Genomic DNA, 21,982 nt, shown 5'->3' on the forward strand with positions numbered 1-21,982 from the left:
TCTGAGTGTGTATACATAATGAGTTAGAGTTACAAATGGTTTACTGTAGTAGCTTGTTTATCTTGTTACTTGCGCAAGCAGAGCGTGCAAGTAATGTTGTTTGTCCGGTGCTCCGATACGTATGTCCCGTGGCAGCGTATGACGGAATGATTAATTTGTGCTTCACTGCTTGATATGGCATTGGTGTCAGATTACATACATGTATACATAGGGGCATTACCTTTAATCCACCCGACACTGAAACATATCATTATTACCACCATCGAGAGCCAGTTATACCCTGGCATTGGTACATACTGTATCTTCATCACGTCATATGCTGCTACGGGACTTACGCATCAAAAGACCCAAGTAACCACAGTTTACTGCTAATCAACTTACAAATGGCATATACATACATAGAGACATTTCCTTTAATCCACCCGACACTGAAACATATCTTTATTATGTCACCATTGAGAGCCAGGCATTGGTACATATCTTCATTACGTCATACGCAGCCACGGCATACGCATAAAACAACCTTAATTGGTTGTTATTAATTACGTAACCAGTCATTTACAAGGTTCAAAAGGTTCAAGGTTCCTTCAAGAGTTTTCAAATAAGGAATATTTTCTTTCAGTCTAACAGATAAACCCAAAGAAGATACTTAAATATAATAGAATATAATAGGAAGATGGCCTACAATAACATACAGAACATTTAAACAGTGCAGTATGACTCTGATCAGCCCATAGTGACAATCAAAGCAGATGGGGTGGGTTATTCTAGGAGCGTGGCAACAATCAAGAAAATAGTTGAAGTCCTCCTACGTGTGTGCAACACATTTACACATAATGTGTAAATGTTTCCTCACAACATGGTCTAGTCACTATATTTCGTTGCTGTCGGGAGGAAACCACCTAACTATTTATTTGAGGTTTTTGATTATTATTATTTTTACATAAATCTGTGCTATTGAACACCATTTACGCCTGTGTGTTGGTTAAAAACATATTGAACCAATGAAAAGTAGTAAGAAGCACTTCTTTGGATATATTGGACAATTTAAACCTTAACTCCATTGGACCCTCAAACTATCTGCTAAAGCAACTCCACCACCTCTTCCCTTCTTCATGCAAGTAATTGACAATTATATAAAGTCACAACACCAAATTTGATTAGGCCTGTATTGCTTGTTTTCAAAATATAAGGTTTTCTTAATTTCTTGAAAAAAATAAAAAATAAAATATAATATATATATATATATATATATATATATATATATATATATATTAATAATAATTTCATTTGCTGATAAAGGAACATTTGGAGTTAAGCGGTTTCTTCCTGACAGCAGAGCTATTTTACTGCTCAATAGGGCATACTATACACACTATAATACTATACAAGGTTATACAAGGTTGGATTCTCCCAATATTGTGACATTGACTTGATCACAACCCCATGCCTTTCGCTCTTAAATGTTGTGATGCTGGGTCATTAGCAGCAATCACTGGAACAGAGAATTCTTAGTGCTCCACATCAAACGATGCTAGTAGGGGTGGTTAGGACTGCCTTCACACTCTGGCACGAGTCCAGGTTGAAGTGATGCTGTTGGTGGAGGTGGGGGCTGCTACTGGGAGCTGGACCAGGATTAGGCTGTAGAGAAAGTAAAACACTACGTCATTGTGCTCCTTGTCCTTAAAAGGTGTTGCTTCGTATGATTATGGTAGAGCCACCATGGCTCACTGTTAACCACTTAAAGACAGGGTAACAGATTATTTGAAATGCTGGAAATTCAACTAACTAGGCCGAAAATGTCTGCTCTGCAGTGTCTGCAAATCTGTAGTTCTCGGTGTTACTCAAGTTCAAAGTTGATCAATCGGATGGTTCTCGAAATGTGGGGCAAACAAACAGACACTCGCTTATAGAAATGACATGCATTTAGACTAGATTGGAGCCCGTTGAACATCGACCAGCCTAATCGGAAATGGTGCAACTCAAGAATAATGCATGTCTCTGCAACCACATTCTGGGCCATGGGACAAGCAATCTCTGTGGGCCCCACGCCCTCATGTTTTTTTGTGTTTTTTATTTTTAATCAAGGCTTATTATTTCCATAAATGGAATTCTGTGTCAGCCATGTCTGAATGGAGTCCAGGCCAGTCTATGATGATTGATGCCAGTAGTATGATGTCATGTTGATGACATCACGGTACACCATGCCATATTATTATGCAGATCTATCAGTATTTTTAAACGGGTCCGATCCAACTGACTTATCGCCACGCAGTGCATCACTTCCTCGGGTCCTCGGCTATACATATAGACAAATTCAGAAACGGGTCTCATGGTTGCAGCTTACGTATTTAGGCGGACTCGATGTAGCTGCAGGGTTTAAACCCTCACCAGGCGCACCTCTTCTACTATAGTAGTCTGCCTCAAACGTTACTCTTTTACTTGCTTTTTACTAACGCTAACATTACAAAGATGCCCAGAACATCGGGATGAACCTGTGTAGTTTATGGCTGCTCCAACAGTAGTGGCAACATAAAAAAAAAAAAAAAAAACGGAATGTCAAAATATCTACCGCAGTGGCTGAGACCAGAGCCATATAGTAATGGTTGAGACAAAGCAGTGAAAGGTCCTGAAATATACATAACGTCTTACCCAATACCCAATCTTTCTGTTTTAGGAACACAAGGCTGCTGTACTTTATACCTCATACTTTAATGCTTAGTGAGGCGAGGTTACCCCTACCCCACACCCTTGGACGATGGGGTCCCACAACAACTGCAGGCAGGGCATGCATGCCATGATGTGCACCTGTTGGTACCCTAAACAGACATAGTAACAATACCATAATACAGTACATAGGGAAAGACATTGCTGATACTTGAAGTGGTTGCACAACCACTTTGGTGTGTTGTTTTACTCCACATTCAAGTTTGACTATTTGACTCTGGAGACAATATGATGAAATTCAAAATTCACAATTTGACATTGAAAATGTTGAAAATGTTTATCCACAGTGAAAATTACTCCTGCACCTGTTTTACAGTAATATTTACAATGTGGATGCAGTCCATTCATTCCTTGGCTAACGACATTCACCTTTGTAACACGGCAGTGCCTATACCGCATTTTGAAAAATATATTATTAATATATTAATCAAATTGAAAATAACATTTAGAAACACTGCTTCACCACAGATCTACTGTATAATGGCCATGGAAAGTATTTTTATTTAGTCTTGAGAGCAAATCTCCTGGGCATCAAAACAGGCTGCATGCTTCAGAATTGACAAAGCGAGACATAGTCCAGTACCTGCCTGTAGACCTTCTCGCAATTTGGTGTTTGCGAATTTCTCACTTGAACTGAGTCAATGGGTCCCTAGACATGGACAATCAACGAGGTGCTCATCTGCCATAGTGCCACGAATGGCGCAGTGGCCACATCAAATATGGCCACCATCGGCTATGATGGAAAATACAACTTTTTTTGTTTCTGGGTGTATTTGCACATGTAATACCTCCATTCTGACTAATTGAGGCATGTGGAATTAATTTCTGATACTATTTTAATCTTTATGGGTGATATTAACCTTGAAAGATCATGGCCAAGGTCATTTAGCTATTCCAAAGACATTGGCCATTGTTGGGAGTAAAAATAAGTGCAATAAGTCTATTTCAACTAATTCTGACATTCTTTTTTTCAAATCCTCAAAAATTATGAAAAACGGCATGCTATAGTATGCCGTCTGAGATGGGCTATAGCCCATGGTTAAAAATTATGAAAAATGAGGGTTTGAAAAATATACTAAAAAAGACGATTTTTTTTTTAAATAAAAACATTTATATTGATATCTCAATGACAAGATGATCCTTAATGGTCAAATAGTATCAGAAATGAATTGCAAATGTCACAATTAGTTGCATTAGACTTATTGCACCTGTTCTTACTCACTAACAATGGCCAGGTTATGGCCAAGGTCTTCGGAATGGCAAAATGACCTTGACCATGACCTTTCAAGGTCAATAACACACCTGAATTAGTCAGGATGGAGGTATTACATGTGCAAATACACCCAGAAACAAAAAAGTTGTATTTTCATCATAGCCGATGCTGGCCATCTTTGATGTGGCCATTGCGCCATTCGTGGCACTATGGCGGACGAGCACCTCGTTGATTTTTCATGTCTATTTCATGACACCAAATTTCGAGAATGTCTACAGGCAAGTACAGGACTAACAACATTTCCTTATAGATATAGTACAGCATACAGTTATTGCTATACTGCTTAACAAGCATTAAGTCAGATATGGCCTTTGCAAAGACAGACAATACTTATAAGCGTAGAAAGTTTTGCTGATGTGGGCAAGCAATAAGCATTGATTGCTTGGATCAACAGTCTTTACATTGAATGCCCTCGGTCCCTCTCTGAAAATTGAGAAGTTTAAATCGAAATTAAGCTCAGGAAAGACAAGTGTACTTTCCTATACTGCCGGGAATATTTGCAACCTTGCAAGCTATAAGGAAAGGGGTTAAATGGATGTGTGAGAGGACTTCAGCACAGTTTGGCTACTGTTTGTCCATAATATAGCCATTCTCACACACTACTTTACAAGACTCATAGATTTCATTTAGTAGTCTTGTAGGTCGTCACTATCTAAATATAGCTTACATAATGTAGAATAGCAAGTGGGGTAGGATATAGGCAACTAACTTGTTTGTGCCTATACCAAATGCAGTGGCTAACTTGAAGCAAGTAAACATATTTAAGAGGTTGGCACAATTCACTTGTTATCAGTCCTTTCACAAAGGAGATGACAAATGTAGCCTAATGCATTTAAAGGAAATCAGTTGTCTTTTCTCCAGGGAATTTAATATCCCAATGAATAGAATTAAGGACTCTAACCCAGCAGCTGCTCAATGAAGCTTAGTAACCATAATTAGGATTGGCACTTTCAAGCATGCTTCTAGAGACCGGGGAGTCCAGACAAGGCAGTCTCAGTTTGGGGTTGGAGGCTATGCTGCCAAACTAAAGAAAAAGGTCATTCACAATCCAAGTCTCAAGGGGAGCTTTTTTACACCTCTTTTTGCCTTCAAAATCGATCTCAATTTGGTACAATAACCTTTTGCCAGGTGCCAGTCAGCTTCACTATTCCAGCGATATCCCTTGCAAATATTTGCAGCACTGAAATAGCATCAGTATGATTTATTCTTCTGGTTAATGCTCATGTATATTGATACACTATTGTGAAAATGGCAGAGCTGCAAGGAGACAATTCTATTAGTTTTGTCTCTGTTAGCAGTCTCTTTAGAGATCTTGAAGGGCTGTTAGCATCATCAACTATCTCTTACATTCTCTAATTTTACCTTTCTCTATCTATCTTACCAGTGAAGACAGTGTCACCTGTTACAGTTTATTTTTAAATGTATACATTTCAACAATATTAGTCTCCAAATCATTAGGCAAGAAAGCCTTTATGTTTAAAGTCCCAATCTGATTGGAACAATTTAGCGGCAAATAGGCCTATACAATTTCTTGTACATGTCCGATTGTCCATCACATTACACTACTAGAATTTATATACACTTTTTATAAACAATGAACAAATTAATAACTAAGTAATATTAACATATCCCATCTATCATAATAACTAACTAAAAATGCCTTTAAATCAACGGTATGCTAATGCTGACATTGGAATTGACAATGATGGGGGCACGGTGGCACAGTCGGTAGTGCTGTCGCCTCACAGCTGGAAGGTCCTGGGTCGATTCCCGCTGGGGACGCTGTGGGTGCTGGCGGTGTGTTCTCTCCTCCATGTCATCAGTGCCCATGCATACCTGCGGGGTTGGCGAAAGGGCCTTTCTGTGTGGATTTTGCATGTTCTCCCTGTGTCCCCTAGGCCTAGGGTAGGTTCCTTCACAAAAAACATGCAGTAATCCAGGTCTCTAAACTGCCTCCCCCCTGGCCACGTTATTCCTGTCCCCTGATGGAGGGGAAACGAATAACGTGTTCCTTACACCCCAGGTTGGCGGAGGGTGTGTAGAGCCCAGGAATGGATCACATTAGAATCTAATGTGATCCTGACACAGGATTGACACAGGGGTGAAAAATGGGTTACAAAATCGTGGGATAAAACATTAATAAAAAAAATGAAAATGACAATGATATTTGACTCGGTCTCTGAGTCCATCTTTGCATGTTTTGCTTTGGGTGTTGGTGTTTTTCCTGCAGTGCATAAACAAAAACATAAATAATCTCATGACAGTGACTGTGACACTAATATCTTTGTCTATTCTATATGATACTTCAAAGATGGCTTTGGGTTGATTTGCACTTATGAAAGTAGGCTAACTGTAGGGAGAGCAGAGTATACTTTTTCTTTTTCTGAATTTTGTAGCCTATTTCACAAATCCTATCATCCTGTGATTAACATCTGAAAGACGTGGGTGAAAAAGACATGCAGGTGCATATTCACATTGTTCCAGCCATATCATGCAGGTGGCGACAATCCAGCATGTTCCTCCATTTAATCCTGATGTTTGTCATGATGCATTTTGTAATTGAAATGTATATTGCTGGCCATGGCAATTGCTAATACTATAACCATCATCTGGAGCGCCACAGTGGATTAAGAGTTGGATGGGTTCCAGAATTATCTTCACATTCTCCACACTGCCCCTCACTCTCCCCACCCCCCTCCCCATAACCCTGGCACACTTATTTTGTGATTACATTTTGTGCTCAAACACAAACACAGTTACTATATAAAAGATCATAAAAATTACTTTTTAAGAGAGACTACTTAAAAGCATAATATATTAAAAAGTACTAATAATTAAAAATCTAAATATATACTGTATGCAATCGAATTTAGGAATTTACTAATTAGTTCATACCTGTATGAAACTGTTTTAACTGATTGCTGTCAACATGCAACTGCTTTAAATGATTATTGTCAACATTATTGTCTTTCTTTGTAGCTCTTGTTCTGTGTAATCTTTGCATCATTGTAAATGATCCCTCTGAGAATTAAAAAAAATAAAACTTTAATGGAATTAAATATAATACACTAAATTACCTTTGCACCTCTAATGTGACTCTTCTCCTCTTTTCCTCAAACCCCTTTCTTTTCTTTTTACAGGGGGTATCTTTGAGACCCTTGAGAATGAGCCCATTAGTGTGGAAGAACTGGCCTTTAAATTTGCTGTAACCAACATAAACAAGAACCGGACCTTAATGCCAAACACAACTTTGACATATGACATACAGAGAATAAATTTGTTTGACAGTTTTGAGGCGTCAAGACGAGGTAAGGATGATCATATCTTGTTTTCTAGTGCTCCTTTAGTTACAGATTATTCAATATTAGTGCCACAAAAAACATGGCACATTATTAATCTGGGTAAAGGCTTTAGATTGTGTCTGAAACCATATACTAACGTATAACATACAGTACATACTACCCAGTAGGCAATTTTCTGGCTATTACTTAGTATCAACTAAGCAGTAGGGTTTCACTTTCGACATACTAAAAAGTAATTTTCCACGCATGTGATTTTGGTTGCGGCCCCAATGCCCCATCCAAAATTGCATAACATATTATTTGGTACGCAAATACATTTTTAGCATGTCCGAATTAAGTGAAACCCTACTTTTTAGATACTAAATAGTAGGCTGAAAATAGCATACTGTGTAGTACATGTATGTAGTATCATGTTAGTATTATGGTTTCGGATGCAGACTTGCCCGCTAGTCATTCTTTTATCCTTCTGCTCTGTCCATCACATTACTTTAGCCTGTGACCAGTTGGCCCTAGGCGTTGGAGCAGTATTTGGCCCTTCTCACAGCTCTTCGGTCAGTGCGGTGCAATCCATTTGTAATGCCCTGGAGGTGCCCCACATACAGACCCGTTGGAAACACCCTTCGGTGGACAACAGGGACAGCTTCTTCATCAACCTCTTTCCGGAATATGCACACATAAGTCGGGCTGTGTTGGAAATTGTGCAGTACTATAAATGGAAGACAGTCACCGTTGTGTATGAGGATGCTACTGGTGAGTGAAACGATTTATAAATGAAAATAAACAATCTACACATTGTGAGCTTGTACACGTTTTTGGCATGTGACATTTTGTACAACCGAATATAAATTAAGCAAAAGGGAGTATTTTGTGGTTTTACAGATTCACCCAACCCAACTGATGGTTGTTCAGGCGGCTTCGGTGTGCACACGGGGGAATGGGGGGCGGGGGGTATGGGGGACGCTGTTAGGGGTTAAGTGTCTTGTTCAGGGACACTTGGACACGTAAACTGGGCAAGCCGGGGTTCGAACGATGCATGATATCTCTACCTCTCAGCTAGGGACTCCCCTAGAGACCAGGATGATGAGCTTAAATGAGATGTGGTCTGTTATTAATGCCACTGACATCAGAACAGCAGAAATTAATACAAATACATAACCCTTTCAAAGCAGCATCGTTCAAGACAGGAATTATACTGTGTGATTGAAGGATGCATCACAATTTGCATGAAAATGCGAAGATTGCCATTTGTGTGCGTGCGCGACACCGTGCGTGTGCGTGTACGTGAGCACATGCATTTTTGTCACATGTGATGTCAGAGCTGTGTCTGTCTATCTCCTGTGTCTTTGTCTTTCGACGTGTGCAAGGCAAGCTGACTATTGTTAGTTAACATTGCCCAAATTATTTTCCTCCGAGGTATTACTGTCATTTAAACCTGGTTTGTGTAACAGACCGCCTGAGGTTACAGGGGACATTATGATTCTGTCAGTTACTGTAACTGTTATAGCATAGTCATATTCCTAATTGAGACATGGCCCTGCAGAAGGATAGTGATTTAATGTACAATTTTGAAAAATATAATTATAATAAGCTCCCTTGCTTTTACATTATCTAACCCAGTCCTAGTAAAATGCTTGCTCAGTGCTCACAGTTCTTAGGCAATTTAAATGCGCACATTGCATATAAATGTCACATCACATCTCAATTTTATGAGACTGTACTGTTATATTATGCATACATTAAATAAAAATACATTTCAGTTGAATCATCCCACCGTTGAGAGTTGATTGTAGAATATAATTTTTGTAGTATCTGAGTGGTAATATCTGAGCGATGTGTTATGTTGCATTATATTCGCTACTTTTGTACTCCACTTGTATGATGACGTATAGGACATTCATTTATGAAAAAACAAAACGTTAAAATATGGAGATACAAGGTTTATACCTGACAACAATGATATAGTAGACTGTATGAAAAGCCTATGATGTGTAATAGGATTATTGCATGTCCTCTTTAGTCTGATTATGTTACTGCATGGTTTCCCCTAGACACATCTGTTCAGCATATTATGTGACTTCATGGGTTATGTTGACATTTGTGGATTTGATTTATCACAAGTTCTTTGTACACATACTCACATACTATACCATACAAGACGCCCTGAGGTCGCGTACACGCATCTGTCTGGGTGACGGCAGACTGCTGGGCGAGCACTGGCGCTTTGGCATGGGGGGTCAGATCAACATATGGAATGAATTCTGTACTGGCCACATATGGAGCGTGTCTTGAGTGTACAGGGTTTGATGAGGTCAGCTCCATATATAGAGATCTAATGGTGGCAGCGGGGGCAGTGTCTGGCCGGGCCTTAATTTTCGGGTCTGTTGAGAACTCTAGTTTCCGCCGGCTGCCGGGCGCAGCTACATAATAACTTTGGGGCGGGCGTGACCTGACTGACGGATGGACAAGTTTTGCAGGTCTTCATAATTATATATATATATATATATATATATATATACAGTATATATATAAAATATATTTTTATATTTTCTCCCCCTTTTTTCCCAATTTAATGGTTCTGCCAATTCCAACTTCCTCTTGTTCTAGTCCCTTCTAACCTTTACTCTCCGCAGTATAGCTAGCAAATGTACCCCTGCTGAAACCCAAGCGCCAGATTATTTTTTTTACCTTGAATGTGACCTTGAACTCTTCAACCCAAAACGTGTAATTAACCTAAACCTACTGATGATTCCCAGTTTGTGCTCACAGATAGACACACAGACAGGAGTGATTACAAAAGCCTGCCATGCCTGCATCATTGTGGGAAGGGTACATTCAAGGGTTAATTCAAGGTAAAACAAATAAAAAATTGCAGAAGAATGTCATAATAGTGCACCAAAAGTATTTTTGAAAGACCAACACCATGTAAAGGTTGCTCAGTGGCTGCACACTTAATGGTTAGGATGGGTTAAATAAAGAGGATTAGTATGTGCAATGAAATTGGCCAGAATTGAAACAAACAGATCGATATTCTTTAAATGTTGAATGTTATCCAGAAAATGTAATTATTTTCTCTTAAATTAAGGATTGATTCGTCTACAAGAGTTGATCAAAGCTCCATCTAGATACAACATCAAAATCAAGATCCGGCAGCTACCAACGGGGAGTAAAGATGCCCGTCCTCTCTTGAAAGAGATGAAGAAGGGGAAAGAGTTCTTTGTAATATTTGACTGCTCTTATCAAACATCAGCTGATGTTTTGAAGCAGGTGAGCAGAATAATGGTAAAATGCAACGTTCCATTTGAAATCCAATTTAATTCTTCATTGGAGCATTCACCCTGTGCTGTTTGGGCATTTCCTTCTACTGTGCTCAAGATTAGACAAATTCTATTTCTTGTCAAATGCTATATTCATTTCTAAATCCAAGTCGAGCCTATTTCCTAGACATACAAACATTTAAAACCAAAGGCTGTAGCTAATAATAAATTGAGATATTTAGACTCGGCTGCTCAGTTATGCCTGCCATACACACAATACAAATTGAAGCAATTCAAGTAATTTGGTTGTGTAGACATAGATATGGATGGATGGTCCCAGGGTTTTATCATTTCAGGCTACATCATAATATGTGGCCTGGAATCCAGCCTGACTAGCTACATTCGTCTTTTTCTCACTTCGCTACTCAGTCTGGCCAGGGTCCTATTTGACTCAACACTGGGTTCAGTCTGGCCAGGGTCCTATTTGACTCAACACTGGGTTCAGTCTGGCCAGGGTCCTATTTGACTCAACACTGGGTTTTTTGGGTCTTGAGCTAAAAGGTTTCAGAACCACTGGCTTATAGGAGGCTTTCCAGACTTGTGTGTGTGTGTGTGTGTGTGTGTGTGTGTGTGTGTGTGTGTGTACTGCACTACTCATTCTGTACTGTACTGTACTACTTGTACTGTACTGTACTGTACTGTACTGCTCGTACTGTACTGTGATGTACTACTCATACTGTACTGCTCGTACTGTACTGTACTGTAGTACTCATACTGTACTACTCGTACTGTACTCTACTGTACTGTGCTGTATGGTATCAGGTACGGTCGCCCATAAACCATCTCGCCCCTCGAATGTTTTCCACAGAGCTAACCCCACCCTGTCTGTAGTACTCAAGTAAGCACGGCGTGAATATGGTCAATTATGTTTCTTCTTCAGATCTTGTCCATGGGCATGATGACAGAATACTACCACTTCTTTTTCACCACACTGGTAAGCAACGTGGTCTGCATTGAATGAGAAGTTGTTAATTCAAAGGAAGCACCGTACATTTGTCAATGTGATTATTGTATTTTGGCAAAATGCTATAGTATTACACATTCCATTGTGTTAATGAAGTGGCCCTTTATCTTAAAATATATATTTGAATCTGCGCAATATTGCTAAGGTATATTCTTAGCCACCTAAAAGCCCAAGTGTGACATGCTATCCAACTCCCTTCCCTTCCACCGTTGTCTCATTGTGGACTCAATGAGACAACATAGCTATTATCGGTCCTTTTGCACTGAAAATTTCAAAACACCTTCAAAAGATTTAAAAAATGTTCAAAGATTTTCAAAACTTTTCAGAAATATTGAAAATAGCTGATCTACAGGCACACCCACGACCCACCCAAACAGTGCATTGTGCGGGTAGATGTTCCTGTGAAACCAAATACAATAGGAATAGGGCCTAAGTGGTTAAGTAATAAGCATGCTAATTAGTCTGCACTGATGATAATGATGATGGTGGTGATGATAATATAATAATAAACTTTATTTATATAGCACCATTTTAGACAATGTCACAAAGTGCTTAACAATATAAAAACAATACATAATAATCAATTACAACAAGAAGGCAGGATATAATTACAGTATCGGATTCGGCAACGCCCTGCACATAGACACAGACAGACACACACATTAAAACCTGGGAGCGGACCAGTACAACCACAGTCTTATACTGTTGGCCACTAGAGTGCCTGGATGGTAACCGCAAGGTTGCCAGTTCGAACCCGGGCTCCCCCAGGGTTACTGTCGAAGTGTCCTTGAGCAAGACACTGAACCCCTAATTGCTCCCGATGTGCTAGTTAGTGCCTTGCATGGTTTCCGCTGCCATCGGTGTATGAATGTGTGTGTGAATGGGTGAATGTAATGCACAATCTCTGTAAAGCGCTTTGGATAAAGGCGCTATATAAATGCACCATTTACCATTTTACCATTTACCACTAAGCAGCTCCACTGGAGCAGTTGGGGGTTCAGAAACCGGCAACCTTTCGGCAACAAGGGCGCTCCTCTAACCCATAGGCCACCGCTGCCCCGAGTGTCCTATATCAGTGGGGGGTCTTTAATTTGGTTATTAGTTATTATTAAAAAATATTTAATGAGTTCCAATGGTAGCCCTACTTGCAAAGGCCCTATCCTGCCTTTGTCACCAGGTTGGTCTTAGGGACCTCTAGTAGGGCTAAATTAGAAGACCTTAAATGGCACATGGGGTAATGATGATGATGATGACGACGACAGTGTTGTCAGTGATGGAAAGTAACTAAGTAAATGTACTGTACTTTTGTACTTTTACTCATGTCATTTTTTTATTCCGGACTATTACTTATACATAATTACTTGCGCAAGCAGAGCGCGCAAGTAATAATTTCGCCCGGTCTTCGTTCACCGTGACAGCCAACCCGCCATTTGATGTGTATGCAAAAAAAACCCAGCAAATCTGTGCCTGGTTTGCTGGGACCAGATCACATAAATGACCATATGTCTTACGTCATCATTTAGAGCTAGTCATACGTATACTATATACATAATCACTCAAATAAAATAGCAAATTGTGTCTGATCTGCTGGGACCAGAGTACGTGGTGTGTATAATATGTATGACTAGCTCTCAATGATGACGTAAGAAATATGGTCATTTATGTAATCTGGTTCCAGCAAACCAGGCACAAATCTGCTGTTTTATTTGCATACGCATCAAATGGCGGGTTGGCTGTCACGGTTCTTGGCGCAAAGTAACCACAGTATACCGCTAATCAACTTACAACTACATACTCTATATAGTATATGTATACGTATGTCTTACGTCATCATTTAGAGCTAGTCATACGTATACTATATACATAATCAGTAAAATAAAATAGCAAATTGTGCCTGATTTGCTGGGACCAGAGTACATGGTGTGTATATGTATGACTAGCTCTCAATGATGACGTAAGAAATATGGTCATTTATGTAATCTGGTCCCAGCAAACCAGGCACAAATCTGCTGTTTTATTTGCATACGCATCAAAGTGGCGGGTTGGCTGGCACGGTTTTTGGCGCAAAGTAACCACAGTATACCGCTAATCAACTTACAACTACATACTCTATAATATAGTATATGTATATGTATACGTATATTTTAATTCAGTTTATATACCTTTTTTTTCATCACATATCAATGATTTATTTTTCTTTAAAAAACTAAAAAGGGATTCAGAATATATCTACATCGATAAAAGTGTATTTCTTATATAGATAGAAACTTGAACCATACTTAATAATACTAGGTGTTTATATGCATAAAGTAGGTAGGTAGCAAATAGTTACATCTAATAATTATACATTTCAAATGTTCCTTCACAGAGATACTGAGATTTGACAATTTACAGTGGTCGAAAGTACTTGCGCGCTCTGCTTGCGCACTAGTTGGCCATTTATGGCCTACTAGTGTGCAACAAGCAAGTATGCACTCGACAGAGTGCAGTTCTAGTTGATACTATTGATACTTTTTCTTAAGTAAAACATGTGAGTACTTTTTCCATCGCCTAATGTCCTAACAGGATCTGTTTGCGCTGGATCTCGAGCCATACCGCTATACTGGAGTCAACATGACGGGGTTCCGCCTCCTCAACGTAGAAAACCCACAGGTGGCATTGGTGTTGGAGAGGTGGGCCATGGAGCGCATGCAGGCCTCCTCCAAGGTTGAGAACGGCATGATGGAGGGCATGATGACAGTGAGTTCTCAGTCCATTCATCTTCATGTCAAAGACTTTTAACACAAAAGACTTGGAATACAGTGACAGAATGCGGTGACAGAAGTATGTCCGCTAAAATAAAGATAACTGCATTGGAAGGGGCTAAAAGTAACACAAGCTATCATACAACTAAAGCCACTGTGATAAGGAAAATAAAATTGACGTGGTACGATTATCCATGATTGCAACCTTGCAAGATTGCAAGGTTTGCTCTTTAAGTTTAAATTGAGACATTTGGAAATTGGTGCTCTCTCGGATTACTGTTCCAATAGTGGGAGACTCCAACAGAAGATTGCTTGCACTACACAGTCCCCTCTGGTAGTTGCCCTTGATGCCCTGCCACTACTGTCCTTCTGCCTTCTGTGGAAGAGTTGGCCATCAGTGCCAATATAATGGCAGTGATGACGAACTATTGGGTTGTTGTGCATGATTATGTGCTTTTCTTTGAATAGACAGAGGCAGCTCTGATGTATGATGCTGTCTACATGGTGGCTGCAGTCTCCCAGCGTGCCTCTCAGATCACTGTCAGCTCTCTGCAGTGTCACCGACACAAACCCTGGCGCCTCGGTTCACGATTCATGAACATGTTCAAAGATGTGAGTAATTGTTTACTTTGTCATACGAAAGTAATGTGATGAATACAGTTCAAAATAAGATTTAAGACTTGTGAATGTGCACCTCAGGATTTCATTATGGAAAGTATTTGACAAAGCATAAGTGATTAATTTAATTATTTTTTTACAATTTGTCATGTGCAAACACTCTTCAACTGGGATTTTAAATAATGGTCCATAGATTGTGTGTAGAACGTTTCACGGCCCTGGCAGGGGCCTGGGCCGTGGCTCAGCGGTCCAGGCACCTTGGCCGGTAGCCCGAGCCTGGCAGTGTGCCACGGGTTCGACTCCCAATCCCGACAGCCTTTACTGCATGCCACTCCCCCATCTCTCTCCCCTATTTCCTGTCCGCCTACTGTCTGTCCCTCTATAAAAAATATAAAATAAAAGCGAAAGCCACAAAAAGAACCTGGCAGGAAATCAGGTTTAAGCGTTTTTCACACTGCTCAACATGGCGGAAATCTGGTCAAATAGCGCCCCCTTTGGCAAATTGGAGTAGGACTGGTTTCAGCCCTATTGGCATGACCATCTACCTCTAGTCCTCTACCATAATGTGTAAGGTTCATAAACATGTGACTCTGCATGTAAGTATTAGGGCCAGAAGAAGAATTTTCATAAAACCGCAATTTTCACTGAAAAAACAAACAAAAATAACCTAAAAACAAAACCCAACATTTTCATTAGATATTTGTCCAGTTCATTTCACCGTTCATCAAAGAAGAGTAGATATAGATTAATCTTATTCTCCATGAATAGGGTGACAATATGGGTGTCACTCAATAAAAACACAGCTGATACAGTATGTTTACAGAGGATGTTACCTATGCAAGCCTATGCTAAACCTGCAGGAACTATACACTGTGAAATCCTGAGTGTTGTACAAATGTTAATAAATGTAAGCAAATGTTTACACTCATAGTTAAAATAACACATTTACGGTGTGCGCACCAATAAAATATCCTGGGCGACTTGTGTCCTTGGTCCAAGAACAGTAACGACACCCAACACATGCTGTTGGGTGTCATATAGTGTTGATTGGTGAGGATTTACTGTGGTACTCGATGACAGATAAATCTACACTGGGTAATCCAGGTCAAACAGATGTGAAATGTTCTAATCAAACGGTCGTGATACTAAACAATCTCATAGTTACCACACACCCTTCACAAACATATGTATGTGAAGAACATTGAGATAAGCTCATGTACACAAAATCCTCAGTGTTAATTTACACATGTAACTCCAAGAACGTAAAATGGAACCAAATGGAACCCTACGTTACACTTTCAGACTAATAGAGGCCATGCCTTCATCGTTGATTAACGTCACTGCTCACTGTATACAGTCTATTGTTATGCATCATGGTCCACTCTCTTGAGCAGCTATATGTTATGTTGAATTATCGTAAAATACGATCTTCAACCCTCGCTCTGTGGATTTGCATGATTCTGTCTAGACTATGGGATAAAGAAGTGTATCTGTAGCCTATTGTTTTGCAACTCCCATTACCACAGGCACAATGGAATGGTCTGACGGGACAAATCATTATAAACAGGACAGACGGCCTACGGAAAGAATTTGATCTAGATGTCATCAGCCTAAAGGAAGAGGGAATATTAAAGGTGAGCTAACCACATGCCATCATTATTAATAATTTAATCAAACCGTATAGTTTAATCATTTAGGCAAAATATTTTGGTCATTATATTTTGCTTGATTGTTCACAGCACACAAAATAATTATAGACAATAAGTGGACAATAAGTATGTCATTAAATAGTATTGATATTGTTCTCACAAATAATTGAAGGTATCAAATCGCCAGTGTTGTTCATGTTAACCAAAACTAATATTGTACACATATATATCAGGGGTGTAACGATATAGTAACTGCATCGAAAAGTATATAGAAATGTAAAACAGCAACATTTATCGTTTTTCACTGCAATTAATTGGTATTGAATCGTTTTGCTATGCAATTAATCGATTGTATCAATAGTAAAATTTTGTGCGTGGTATTTAGCAATTTTTTGAAGAAAAATGAAAAAGAGGGGATTAATTGCTTAATTTAAAATAATGTCAATGTATTTTAAATAGTTACTGTATCGATTTCAAATCATTGAATCGTATCGGATCGCCATAATGAACCAATATCGTCCATGTATCGTATTGTCAACCATGTATTGTGATATGTATCGTATCGCTGTTAAAATGTATCGTTACACCCCTAATATATATATATATATATATATGTATTTATTTATTTCAATGTTGTACTAAGTACTAAGTACAGACATTTTCAATTAAAATGCACTCTTTCCATTATTTCTGTAAGCAAATTGCAGGCAACATCCGTATGAAAAGAATATGGAAAAAGGTTTGTATTGTGGATGATGAACTGGTAGAATGTGCAGTAGCCGTGGTGAAAAATGTAACTAGCCTTGCCTTGCCTCCTATTGCCATCTGTGATGTTGACCCTTTTTAGTTGTTGTAAAAAGTGATTATGTGTTTTTGGTACTGAATTGCAGAACTGGCCAAATCCTTCTGTCAAGGGCATAATGTGGTCAAAGGGTTTTGAGATATCGGCCTCCACTAGCAGTTTAACAGCAGCAGCAGAATCGCTACAGCTGGACTGAAAAAGTGGGCCTAATGAAGAACACTGGCCTTTATTGCATTTTAATTTGCCAACTCGTTCTGTGTACCGTATCCAGTCTACATGGTTCCCCAAGTGAAGGAGGGAAAGAGATGTACTGATAACGTCAAATAATTAATAACTGATCTACAAGCTCACAATACCAGTTATGAGCTTGTAGATCGGCATTTTCACAAATTTGATGATGGGTTGTATAATAAACTGCTGAATTGTCCCAAAAGAAAATTAATTTGTATAATTCAGTCTGATTGGAAGCATGGATAAAACAAAGCAGAGACCCCCCCCCCATCACCCAGCATATCTCTGCTGTCAGGAAGAATCCACCTAATTCCAAAATGTTCATTTTTCAGGAAATATATATATATATATTATATATATATATATACATATATATATGTATGTGTATGCATGTATACCATGCAATACTGCTTCATCAGATTTAGTGACTTTATAAAGAGGGGGAGAGGTGCCTTAGCAGACAGTTTGACGGTCCAATGGAGTTAAGAGGTTTTGTCCAAAGCGCTTTTTAATACTTTTCATTGGTTAAACACTTTTTAACCAACACACAGATGTAAAGGGTGTTCAATAGCATTGATTAATGGAGAGAATAAAAATCTAAAACCTCAAAAATGGAGTTAGGTGGTTTCCTCCCGACAGCAATAAATTGCAGAACTGCATCCACATCCACACCAATGGTTCAACCTCACAACATTTGGAACATTGGGAATCTCTGCACTTCCTTAGTGGCGCCCTGTGTAGAACTCAAGGAAACACTGTGCTGGGTAGTTATAGTTATCAGCCGAATGTGCCATTTTACATCCCACAAACTGAGGTCTATAGTTCTATATCTCACTCCCTTTATCATCCCATATCTACTCATCTCTGAGTCTGTAGTCTGTACACTCTCCAACTTTTATCTTCAGTATTTGTGTTTGTACCTCCCTCTGTATCTCTTATTTTAAGTTAAGAATGTGTAGATGAGTGGTAAGTGGGAACTCTGTCCTAGTGTGTGAATACAGAGTTTTACAGGGTCCACACACACACACACACCCGCACACCGCACACCGCACACGCACACATCACACACACACGCACACGCACGCACACACACACACACACACACACACACACACACACACACACACACACACACGAGAACACTATTTACGTATGTATAAATTATCTGGATTTATAATCTTTCACAGATTGGAGTGTGGAATTCCAACACAGGCCTTAACGTGTCCGACAACAACAAAGACGGAAGCACAAATGTCACTGATTCAATGGCCAACCGGACCCTCGTTGTTACAACTATTCTGGTACAGTATAAGTATGCTAAAGGGAAAGCAGTATGCATGCCACTTATTCAGGAATATCCGTACCTATTTTACTGACATTAATGCTTTGTCATTTTCCAGGAAAATCCTTATGTCATGTATAAGAAATCTGATAAACCACTGTATGGCAATGACCGCTTCGAGGGCTACTGTCTGGACCTGCTCAAAGAGCTGTCCAACATCCTGGGCTTTTCCTACGAGGTGAAGCTTGTGACTGACGGGAAGTACGGTGCTCAGAATGACAAGGGGGAATGGAACGGCATGGTGCGAGAACTCATTGACCACGTGAGTACAGACGGAGTACCGCACTCACAGAAAGAATATAGAACACTTAATTATCCTTATACAGCAATGCAACTAAATTAACCAACTAAGCCCTGTTTTATTCTTTGTTGTACAGTGGTGTCACACAGCGAAACCTGCCGATCTACCAGCTTTTTTGAAAAACTGGGCAATGGCTGTTGGAAATGCATGTCACTCTCGTTATAGTGGCGAAAAATAAGTCTTCTGTGTATTACCCGTTGTAATAGTATTTAGTGCTGTAACCATTATCATAATACTTGGAGGACAGTACTATGACATCATATTAATGACTAGACCGTGATCAGAAATCACAGACAGACAGAAACATAGATAGACAGATATTTGGTATTGTGGCTTTATAGATATTTTTGAAGTCGATCGGATGGACGGACGTTTCTTGCGATATGCAGGAAGGGGACACACAGAATGGCAGAGATATGCTGGGGTATATCAAGTTCAACGCATGCAGAGATTTTGCACATTCATAGATGACATTTCTTTGAAGATTTTCACCTATACACCTATTTTCACATGCCCAAAATAGGGAGGCCAGGTTGAATGTGGTTAAAGGTGTGATCCATGGATGTATACAATAGCAATAAGCCATCAGCAGTACAGCCCATCAGTGTTGGATGCTTTTGTTATTCACCAGGTGGCGGACCTTGCTGTAGCCCCTCTAACCATCACATATGTGAGGGAAAAGGTGATCGACTTCTCTAAGCCATTCATGACACTGGGGATAAGCATCCTGTACCATAAACCCAATGGCACCAATCCAGGAGTGTTCTCCTTTCTGAATCCACTCTCACCTGACATCTGGATGTATGTGCTGCTGGCATGCCTCGGGGTCAGCTGTGTACTTTTTGTCATTGCCAGGTACATTGCCACTTAAGAGAAGAATTTAAATGTAATTTGATTTACTGTACTATCTGTGGATACTAAAACATGTTAACACTAGAAAAGTGTGGTCCTCAGAGTGCAGATCTCTGCCAGGCTGGTTTGGCTATACCCAGGACTGTGTCAGATGTGGGGTGTTTTTACAGTATTAAATAATTACATACATATTGATTTATTTTCACTTCTTCAATGTATATTACCACATAGGCTCATGAACAATCAGTAGTGTTTGGTTGAACTTGGTTTACAGTTTAGTCATCTACTGACCATCAACACTGTAGATGGTCAGCAGTATGTTTAGCAGCATGACTAAACATACCACTGTAGATTCTACAGTGGTATGCCCCTGCTGATATTTATTTCTGGCATAATTATTTAAATCAAGTTAATCAAGTTCATTAAAATTGTACCTCATATTCTGGCATATCCACTAGCTGATCTATTCATTTTAATGTGCCAGAGTCATGCCATTACACAAAGGTGGTGAGCCTCATGATCTTAATAACTACAGGCCTATTTCCATTATAAATAGTATAGTAAAGATATTTGGAAAATTAATATTTAACCAACTATCTAAATATCGCAATGATTATAATATTCTATCTCCTTTTCGATCAGGTTTCAGGCCTAATTTCTCCACGACCACCACACTAACACCAACAATGTTTTTTCTTCATTTGGTAAAACACGGGAGCAATATTTATTGACCTCACTGAGGTTTTTGATATGGTGGACCACTATCTTCTTCTGGATAAATTGTATGCTATTGCTCTATTATGGTTCAACTCATATCCCCACCACAGGCGTCAACTGACGCCTGTGTGTGTCTCATATCATGGTACCCAGTCTGACTGTATGTTAATGGAAAAAAGGTACCCCAAGGCTCATCTCTAGGAACACTTCTCTTCTCAATTTTCATTAATTTAATTAATGAATTTATTTATTTTTCAAATCTTTGAAATTGAGCATACATTACAGGCAGATTTTGACTCTCTATCCTAAACTTTCATTTAGGACCCATTTCAACTCAATTGTTCAAAAGATAAATTACAGTCTGAAAACTCTATATCGATCCATCAACAGTTTCTCCTTCCAGATTAGAAAAAGATGAATCTCACAGCTACTACTACCAATGGTAATAATAGATTATGCAGACATCATATACCAGAATACCACCGAAACAAATCTCTACCCCCTTAATGTAACCTATAACAACCTGTGTTGATTCATACTGAGAGATGCCCTTATAGAACCCACCACTGCACTATGTATGTGTCTTTGAATTGGTTATCACCTAAATCTCAAAGACATTCACACTGGCTGCAATTTATTTTCAAATGTATTTTCTTTAATTATCCTACTGAGTGATGGTGTAGTAGGGGTTGATCAGCTCAGAGAGTTCATGTTTAAATCCCACTCTTCCTGAAGTTTAATGCTAGAGTTATTGAGCTTAATTTACTGCTATTCTAGCAGTGGCTCACAGCCTCAACCTGACGACCTCAAAACTCTAATTGTCGTAGTGGTTAAGATGTCGGCTTTCCACGTGGGAGACCAGGGTTTCGAATTCGATTCCCGGCTGTTACACTAACATAAAAAAGAAGACCTCAACAGTGCTAAGAAACATCTGATTAATATGATTCTGTGTTATTTTTACTAACTGAAGGCTAACTACTAACTGAAGGCTAACGAACAAAAGATCACTTCAGAATTACCAGGAGACTTTTGGCTGAGAGTCTCTGACTGATGGAGCAGTGGTCTAATGATCAGGCTTTCAGTACAGACATTCCATGTTCACATCCCAACTTTTCAAGGCTTGAATAAAAAAATTAAACTCAAAAG

At 39.3% G+C, this 21,982-nt stretch overlaps 1 protein-coding gene across 1 annotated transcript in view; it reads left to right on the plus strand.

Moving 5' to 3' along the window:
* LOC310864381 (glutamate receptor ionotropic, kainate 1) overlaps positions 1-21,982 on the plus strand; it is a 28,655-nt gene that overhangs the window by 1,772 nt on the left and 4,901 nt on the right. Inside the window, exons 2-11 of the mRNA XM_083773063.1 lie at positions 7,141-7,308; positions 7,795-8,052; positions 10,385-10,566; positions 11,497-11,550; positions 14,146-14,319; positions 14,793-14,936; positions 16,469-16,576; positions 18,812-18,925; positions 19,025-19,228; positions 19,899-20,122. Of these exons, the coding sequence (XP_083629189.1) occupies positions 7,141-7,308; positions 7,795-8,052; positions 10,385-10,566; positions 11,497-11,550; positions 14,146-14,319; positions 14,793-14,936; positions 16,469-16,576; positions 18,812-18,925; positions 19,025-19,228; positions 19,899-20,122 (1,630 nt within the window). The remainder of the gene's footprint in view (positions 1-7,140; positions 7,309-7,794; positions 8,053-10,384; positions 10,567-11,496; positions 11,551-14,145; positions 14,320-14,792; positions 14,937-16,468; positions 16,577-18,811; positions 18,926-19,024; positions 19,229-19,898; positions 20,123-21,982) is intronic.

This window comes from Protomyctophum parallelum, assembly GCF_964188405.1.
Source record: "Protomyctophum parallelum genome assembly, chromosome: 9".
NCBI lineage: Eukaryota > Metazoa > Chordata > Actinopteri > Myctophiformes > Myctophidae > Protomyctophum > Protomyctophum parallelum.